This window comes from Oncorhynchus kisutch, linkage group LG18 (assembly GCF_002021735.2).
Source record: "Oncorhynchus kisutch isolate 150728-3 linkage group LG18, Okis_V2, whole genome shotgun sequence".
NCBI classification, from domain to species: Eukaryota; Metazoa; Chordata; class Actinopteri; order Salmoniformes; family Salmonidae; genus Oncorhynchus; species Oncorhynchus kisutch.
Window position 1 is genome coordinate 8,638,266 of NC_034191.2, and position 9,367 is coordinate 8,647,632.

At 47.0% G+C, this 9,367-nt stretch overlaps 1 protein-coding gene across 1 annotated transcript in view; it reads right to left on the minus strand.

Moving 5' to 3' along the window:
- LOC109878823 (1-phosphatidylinositol 4,5-bisphosphate phosphodiesterase eta-1-like) overlaps positions 1-9,367 on the minus strand; it is a 106,468-nt gene that overhangs the window by 11,133 nt on the left and 85,968 nt on the right. The window contains 10 exon segments of the mRNA XM_031796452.1: positions 1,296-1,442; positions 2,330-2,363; positions 2,365-2,415; positions 2,557-2,681; positions 2,855-2,962; positions 3,329-3,508; positions 5,066-5,162; positions 6,396-6,494; positions 7,278-7,340; positions 9,135-9,287. Of these exon segments, the coding sequence (XP_031652312.1) occupies positions 1,296-1,442; positions 2,330-2,363; positions 2,365-2,415; positions 2,557-2,681; positions 2,855-2,962; positions 3,329-3,508; positions 5,066-5,162; positions 6,396-6,494; positions 7,278-7,340; positions 9,135-9,287 (1,057 nt within the window).

A 9,367-nucleotide genomic window follows, 5' to 3' on the forward strand; every position in this document is an offset into this window, starting at 1 on the left:
TCCAGAGCATGGGGGCACTACCAGGAGACAGGCCAGTACATCAGGAGACGTGGAGGAGGCCGTAGGAGGGCAACAACCCAGCAGCAGGACCGCTACCTCCGCCTTTGTGCAAGGAGGAGCAGGAGGAGCACTGCCAGAGCCCTGCAAAATGACCTCCAGCAGGCCACAAATGTGTATGTGTCTGCTCAAACGGTCAGAAACAGACCCCATGAGGGTGGTATGAGGGCCCGACGTCCACAGGTGGGGGTTGTGCTTACTACAGCCCAACACCGTGCAGGACGTTTGGCATTTGCCAGAGAACACCAAGATTGGCAAATTCGCCACTGGCGCCCTGTGCTCTTCACAGATCAAAGCAGGTTCACACTGAGCACATGTGACAGACGTGACAGAGTCTGGAGACGCCGTGGAGAACGTTCTGCTGCCTGCAACATCCTCCAGCATGACCGGTTTGGCGGTGGATCAGTCATGGTGTGGGGTGGCATTTCTTTGGGGGGCCGCACAGCCCTCCATGTGCTCGCCAGAGGTAGCCTGACTGCCATTAGGTACCGAGATGAGATCATCAGACCCCTTGTGAGACCATATGCTGGTGCGGTTGGCCCTAGGTTCCTCCTAATGCAAGACAATGCTAGACCTCATGTGGCTGGAGTGCGTCAGCAGTTCCTGCAAGAGGAAGGCATTGATGCTATGGACTGGCCCGCCCGTTCCCCAGACCTGAATCCAATTGAGCACATCTGGGACATCATGTCTCAATGATTTAGTCCAGGTCTGGGAGGAGATCCCTCAGGAGACCATCCGCCACCTCATCAGGAGCATGCCCAGGCGTTGTAGGGAGGTCATACAGGCACGTGGAGGCCACACACACTACTGAGCCTCATTTTGACTTGTTTTAAGGACATTACATCAAAGTTGGATCAGCCTGTAGTGTGGTTTTTCCACTTTAATTTTGTGTGTGACTCCAAATCCAGAACTCCATGGGTTGATCAATTTGATTTCCATTGATTATTTTTGTGTGGTTTTGTTGTCAGCACATTCAACTATGTAAAGAAAAACATATTTAATAAGAATATTTCATTCATTCAGATCTAGGATGTGTTATTTTAGTGTTCCCTTTATTTTTTTGAGCAGTATATATATATATATATATACATACAGACACTTCCAATGCCATGTGGACCTGATGCAAAAGCACTGACAGTGTTCAAGGTCATTTATTAAAGACAATCTTCTGGACCTGGGCTTCTATAGTACTGTATTTTGCAAAACTACCGTCAAGCTACACATCCACACTCACTAACCTGGCATCAGGCTGCCGAAGGCTACGGTCCTCTGGCCTACAAAGTCCCGTCCAATGGGGTCATGGTCCCAGACGAGGAAACGCACCAGAGCCACCTCCGCCATGTGGAGGGTAAAGGACAGGTTCTCCTCCCACACGGGGTTAAAACCTGGACAACACACACTGTGTCAGAGTACACACCACACCACACACACTAACACACACGCAAATAAACACAAACACCACACACACACAACATTGACATTGAGTGTGCTTGACCCAGCGCTGCCCTGCTGCCTGCCATCTATGGTGTGTTTGGCCCAGTACTTCCCTGCTGCCTGCCATCTGTGGTGTGTTTGGCCCAGTACTGCCCTGCTGCCTGCCATCTGTGGTGTGTTTGGCCCAGTACTGCCCTGCTGCCTGCCATCTGTGGTGTGTTTGGCCCAGTACTGCCCTGCTGCCTGCCATCTGTGGTGTGTTTGGCCCAGTACTGTCCTGCTGCCTGCCATCTGTGGTGTGTTTGGCCCAGTACTGTCCTGCTGCCTGCCATCTGTGGTGTGTTTGGCCCAGTACTGTCCTGCTGCCTGCAATCTATGGTGTGTTTGACCTAGTAGTGTCCTGCTGCCTGCCATCTGTGGTGTGTTTGGCCCAGTACTGCCCTGCTGCCTGCCATCTGTGTTTAGAACAGATGACTGGGTCTAGGTGACAGTTCAGGTCACAATGACTCTGTCTAGGAATCAACAGGGGGAGAGAGGAGGGTTCAGAAGGGGGAGAGAGGAGGGTTCAGCAGGGGGAGAGAGGAGGGTTCAGCAGGGGGAGAGAGGGGGGTTCAGCAGGGGGGAGAGAGGGGTGTTCAGCAGGGGGAGAGAGGAGGGTTCAGCAGGGGGGAGAGAGGAGGGTTCAGCAGGGGGAGAGAGGAGGGTTCAGCAGGGGGAGAGAGGGGGTTCAGCAGGGGGAGAGAGGGTAGGGGAGAGGGGTTCAGCAGGGGGAGAGAGGAGGGTTCGGGCACTGGCGGGAGAGAGAGGGGGGTGTGTGGACGGTGTGTGTGTGTGCTACCATTGTCATCCACTACTCGTGTCTGCCCCTTGCAAGCAGTCCACTGGCAGGCCGATGATCTCCACCTCTACAAACGGGTCAATGATCTGAAGCAGAAGAGGGAACAGAGTTACAGCAGCTTAGCAACACTAAGATAACGCGTGGCAACAGATGTATAACCTGAGGTTATTGAGCAAGCTATCCATTATGTTGGCAGAAAATTATTTTGTGTGTGTGCGTGTGTGTACCTCTCCTCGGTCCCCCAGCATAGAGTCTGGTGGTTTGGGAAGCTGCTGTCCACTGATGATCTTCAGTACCAGCTGTTTGTTGGGATAGGCAGGGAGGGGGTCATCACAGAACGGGTTGAACGAGCCTGGAGCCGTAAACCAACCAATCAGAACATACACTCCTTATCTTGCTGTGTGTGTGTGTGTGTGTGTGTGTGTGTGTGTGTGTGTGTGTGTGTGTGTGTGTGTGTGTGTGTGTGTGTGTGTGTGTGTGTGTGTGTGTGTGTGTGTGTGTGTGTGTGTGTGTGTGTATCAGTACCTTTACACATGGGTGGAGGTTTGAGGGCGTAGCCACAGCCACCGTTCACCATGAACTTGGCTCTGTTCAGCTGCATCATCCGACCCTCTGTCTGGTAGTTCAGAGCCACTGAGGAAAACACATTTAGGACACATTTATCGGTCTGTTCATCCTCTGACCAAATACACACAGGGGTTCTGTCTGTGTGTCCATGGGGACAGGGAGGCGTAGTGGAGCACAGGGCCCAACAGAGGGTACTTGACACAGGCACAGAGAGAGAGAGAGAGAGAGAGAGAGAGAGAGAGAGAGAGAGAGAGAGAGAGAGAGAGAGAAACGTTGCCAGTGGTCAGGAGGACTGGGGGGGAGAAAGGAGGTAGACGGACAGGCAGAGATGCGTATTGTCTAACATTATATTTATTGTCTTTTTATTTATTTAAATGTAAGAAGCATCAACAAAACGTGACAATAACAACGTTCAGAAGTGTTGTTTCTTACCCAGCTGACAGCCCACATTCCAGTAGAGCTGAGGGTTGAAGTTGGACGAGTCTATACGGTAGGCTGAGGGGTAGATTCTAGACAGCTGTCGCTGGTTGAAACACAGGAAGCGCTCAGCTCTGTGGTTCACTAGCTGCTGGGCACGAGTCTCACTGAACGACAGAACATTCCCCGGAGTACCTGACAGACGAGAGGAGAGAGAGGGATGAGAGAGGAATTTTTTTTTTTTTACGAAATGGCTGAGCAGTGAGTGCAGAATGAGATGGACAGATGAAAGAGAAAGAGAGAGTGGAAGGGAGAGTAGGAGAGGGAGAATAGGGAGAGAGAAAGATCATTAATGGGGTGGGGGAAGAGGACGGGATGGAGGGAGGGAGAGAGTGGAAGGGATAGTAGGAGAGGGAGAATAGGGAGAGAAAGATCATTAATGGGGTGGGGGAAGAGAACGCGATGGAGGGAGAGAGTGGAAGGGAGAGTAGGAGAGGGAGAATAGGGAGAGAGAAAGATCGTTAATGGGGTGGGGGAAGAGGACAGGATGGAGGGAGGGAGAGAGTGGAAGGGAGAGTAGGAGAGGGAGAATAGGGAGAGAGAAAGATCATTAATGGGGTGGGGGAAGAGAACGCGATGGAGGGAGAGAGTGGAAGGGAGAGTAGGAGAGGGAGAATAGGGAGAGAGAAAGATCATTAATGGGGTGGGGGAAGAGGAAAGGATGGAGGGAGAGAGTGGAAGGGAGAGTAGGAGAGGGAGAATAGGGAGAGAGAAAGATCATTAATGGGGTGGGGGAAGAGGACGGGATGGAGGGAGAGAGTGGAAGGGAGAGTAGGAGAGGGAGAATAGGGAGAGAGAAAGATCATTAATGGGGTGGGGGAAGAGGACGGGATGGAAGGAGAGAGTGGAAGGGAGAGTAGGAGAGGGAGAATAGGGAGAGAGAAAGATAATTAATGGGGTGGGGGGAAGAGGACGCGATGGAGGGAGAGAGTGGAAGGGAGAGTAGGAGAGGGAGAATAGGGAGAGAGAAAGATAATTCATGGGGTGGGGGAAGAGGACGCGATGGAGGGAGAGAGTGGAAGGGGAGAGTAGGAGAGGGAGAATAGGGAGAGAGAAAGATAATTAATGGGGTGGGGGAAGAGGACGAGATGGAGGGAGAGAGTGGAAGGGAGAGTAGGAGAGGGAGAATAGGGAGAGAGAAAGATCATTAATGGGGTGGGGGAAGAGGACGAGATGGAGGGAGAGAGTGGAAGGGAGAGTAGGAGAGGGAGAATAGGGAAAGAGAAAGATAATTAATGGGGTGGGGGAAGAGGACGGGATGGAGGGAGAGAGTGGAAGGGAGAGAGGGGGAGAATTGAGAGAGAGAGAAGCAGAGGTGGGAGAAGAGAGAGGCTGATGGGTGGGATTAGGGGTTGTTTCTGGATTGGCCTAGGGCTTGGGAAAGAGAGCAAGAGAGAGAGAGAGAGAGAGGGGGGGGGACAGAGAGAGAAAGAGGGAGGGGGGGGACAGAGAGAGAGAGGGGGGGGCAGAGAGAGGGGGGGACAGAGAGAGAAAGAGGGAGGGGGGGGGACAGAGAGAGAGAGGGGGTGGCAGAGAGAGGGGGGGGGCAGAGAGAGGGGAAGGGGTAGAGAGAGAGAGGGAAGGGGTAGAGAGAGAGAGAGAGAGAGAGAGAGAGAGAGAGAGAGAGAGAGAGAGAGAGAGAGAGGGGAAGGGGGAGAGACAGATGTTTTGTAGGAGTGTGTGTTTATTTACAGTCGTCCAGTCCCTCCGGAGAGGCCACAGAGTTAGTGAACACCACCAGGTCTGACAGATCTCTACTCAGCTTAATCGTCTTCCTCTTTCCTCTCCCCTACAGCAAGAAGAAAACACAGAAAGAGTATGAGAGAGGAAGGAGAGACAGAATGGGGAAGGAGGCAGGGTAGGAGGAGAAAGTAGGACAGCATGTGAAGCTGTGTCAAAAAGGAGTGTTCCATCATAGTGATGGCTTACACACCACAGTGAAGAGGAGTGGTCCATCAAAATTACGACTTACACACCACAGTGAAGAGGAGTGTTCCATCATAGTGATGGCTTACACACCACAGTAAAGAGGAGTGTTCCATCATAGTGACGGCTTACACACCACAGTGAAGAGAAGTGGTCCATCAAAATTACGACTTACACACCACAGTGAAGAGGAGTGTTCCATCATAGTGATGGCTTACACACCACAGTAAAGAGGAGTGTTCCATCATAGTGACGGCTTACACACCACAGTGAAGAGCATCAAAGGGATATATCTACTACAGACCAGAACACATGTAGAGTGGGAGCACACAGGTACCCAATGAGCTTTCATTGGCATATCAAATGACAGCAAAGGGATATGGAGGCAGGCCCACAATACACACACACACACACACACACACACACACACACACACACGCACGCACACACGCAGGAAGAGCCTTGAAGCAACTGTGACTGTCCCTGAAGACATACATAATGTATTAATATTTCACACACACACACACACACACCACACACACACACACACACACACACACACACACACACACACACACACACACACACACAGACACACACACAAACACACACACACACACACACACATGCACACACACACACACAAACACACGTGACCTATTCAAGGAAGATGAGACACACCCCCCGACAGAACAATATGTTCATTTCTGTACAGCATGTTTCTCTGTGGAGAAACCTTTCAATTGGTCACCAAACCTGAGGGCACTTCAAAGCCTGGTTAGGGTCATTGAATGGACACTTCAAAGAAGATTTAGGGCACTTAAGAAAGGTTTTGGGCTCTTCAAACACATGAGTGGATGTTGCTCCAGGCAGTAGTTCTCTTTTCTGTCAGGTATAGCAGGGTTTTAGCTGGCTGAACAGAAGACACATCACAAAGCCTAACTCACTAATACTGAAGTCAATGCATGTCATTTCACACCAAGTTACCTATGACGAAACGCATTATTTATGTGTGAAAGTTTGAGTCATCAATGCATATCTCTAGGTAGATGTAGCCCTTAGCATGGGTCACAATGAGGAGAGAGCCAATGAGAGCTGACCTGGTGATATGTCCTCCCGCCTCTCTCCCAGAGGTCTCCTGTCCTTCCTGTTCTCCATCCATACTCTGGGACTTCAGCCTGGACTTGGAGTGTCTCTGCAGGGGGAGAGAAACAAACAAACACACACACACACACACATACACACACACACACACACACACACACACACACACACACATACACACACATACATACATATACACACACACACACACACATACACACACACACACACACACACACACACACACACACACACACACACACACACACACACACACATACATACATACATATACACACACACATACACACATACACACACACCGCACACATAGAGATAATTCCCAGTAGCATCACCCAGTTTCAACATCCTTCTCTTGAACACATGTGGTTAATCCATAAGGTAATGCTACCTATAATAATAATAGTAATTTAATTCCTTAATTCCTTAATTTATTTATAGAAAGGACTTTTACAATGGCAGACCTGAGCACAAACATTACAAAGTCAGGATCTGGATATTGTGGACAAAGATATTTGACTTTATTTAACCAGGCAAGTTCATTTGGGTTACTAGTCCAACGCTCTAACCACTAGGCTACCCGTCGCCTTACATGACCATCTGGGGCAGCAGGGTAGCCTAGTGGTTAGAGCGTTGGTCTAGTAACCAGAAGGTTGCAAGTTCAAATCCCCGAGCTGACAAAGTACAAATCTGTCATTCTGCCCCTGAAAAAGGCAGTTAACCCACTGTTCCTAGGCTGTCATTGAAAATAAGAATTTGTTCTTCACTGACTTGCCTAGTAAAAATAAAATAAATGAAACTGGTAGGACATCCTGGGAAAAACGTGATCATGAAAGTTCAGAGATGATCTCACCTTTTGCTTTAGGTTGCTGATGAAGGATCGACTTTGGGATTTTTTAAGTCCCTCTTTGTGATTCTAGAGGGGCAAACAGGTACAAACGAAATACGCCACATGAGAAGCTGAGAAACAGCTTGTGGTTTGTTACTGCTTCTCTATTCATATACTGTCTATGTCCTATACCTTATCTAGTCATATACTGTCTATGTCTATACCTTTATCTAGTCATATACTGTCTATGTCTATACCTTTATCTATGCATATACTGTCTATGTCTATACCTTTATCTAGTCATATACTGTCTATGTCTATACCTTTATCTATGCATATACTGTCTATGTCTATACCTTTATCTAGTCATATACTGTCTATACATACCTTTATCTAGTCATATACTGTCTATGTCTATACCTTTATCTATTCATATACTGTCTATGTCTATACCTTTATCTATTCATAACTGTCTATGTCTATACCTTATCTATTCATATACTGTCTATGTCTATACCTTTATCTAGTCATATAGCTGTCTATGTCTATACCTTTAATCTAGTCATTAATACTGTCTATGTCTATACCTTTTATCTATTCATATACTGTCTATGTCTATACCTTATCTATTCATATACATGTCTATGTCTATACCTTTATCTATTCATATACTGTCTATGTCTATACTTTATCTTTCATATACTGTCTATGTCTATACCAGTTATCTATTCATATACTGTCTAATGTCTATACCTTTATCTATTCTATACTGTCTAGGTCTATACCTTTATTCTATTCCATATACTGTCCTATGTCTATACCTTTATCTAGTCATATAACTGTCTATACATACCTTTATCTATTCATATACTGTCGCAGTCTATACTTTATCTATTCATATACTGTCTAACGTCTATACCTTTATCTATGCATATACTGTCTATTCTATACCTTTATCTATTCATATACTGTCTATGTCTATACATACCTTTATCTATTCATATACTGCTATGTCTATACCTTTATCTATTCATATACTGTCTATGTCTATACCTTTATCTAGTCATATACTGTCTATGTCTATACCTTTATCTATTCATATACTGTCTATGTCTATACCTTTATCTATTCATATACTGTCCTATGTCTATACACACCATCCTATACATATATTCATATACTGTCCATGTCTATACACACCATCATATACATGTATATATTTATATTCTGGGACTCTGACATTGGCTCGTTCTAATATTTCTATATTTCTTAATTCCTTGTTTTTAGTCGCATGTATTGTTTTGTATGTTAGATACTACTGCACTGTTGGAACATAAATATTTCGCTTACACCCACATAACATCTGATAAATATGTGTAGCGACCAATAACATTTGATATTGATTTCATTTGTGTCTATTTGATTTATCAAAGCCTCATTAGCAGACTGTAGATAGAGGACAATCAACAGACACCAAGCCATAAACTGGTACGTGTGTGAAGGAGGGAGAGAGGGAGAGGAAGAGAGGAGGAGAGAGGGGGGAGAATGAGGAGTATAGGAACTCCCTGCTCATAATGTTAGACAAACTGCATTAAAATTGATGTTTAGAGACCTATTCATCTGAAAATACAATCAGCAGAGGCAGGGAAATTAAATATTAATAAAAGAGACACTGCAGACATTTTTCTCTCACTAACAACGTATTATTTCTCTGCATTCAATGGAAGACCTACCAGCTCTGGTGAGAAGTTCCCTTTGGGATCAGCTGTGTGTGTGTGTGGTGTGTGTGTGTGTGTGTGTGTGTGTGTGTGTGTGTGTGTGTGTGTGTGTGTGTGTGTGTTGTGTGTGTGTGTGTGTGTGTGTGTGTGTGTGTGTGTGTACCGTCAGGTTCTTCTGCAGGCCTACGTGTGTGGCTCTGAGCAATGCTCTGATGCTGAAGCTGTCTGTGTCCTCCTTGTCTCCGATCTGAGACTCCTTCAAAAGACAGTCCAGCTTCTTCCTGATGTAACTTTCTACTTGATGGTTACCATTACTCTGAAGGAGGGAAGAGAAAAGGGAAGAGAGAGACGGGGGGAGGGAGAGAGAGAGAGAGAGAGAGAGAGAGAGAGAGAGAG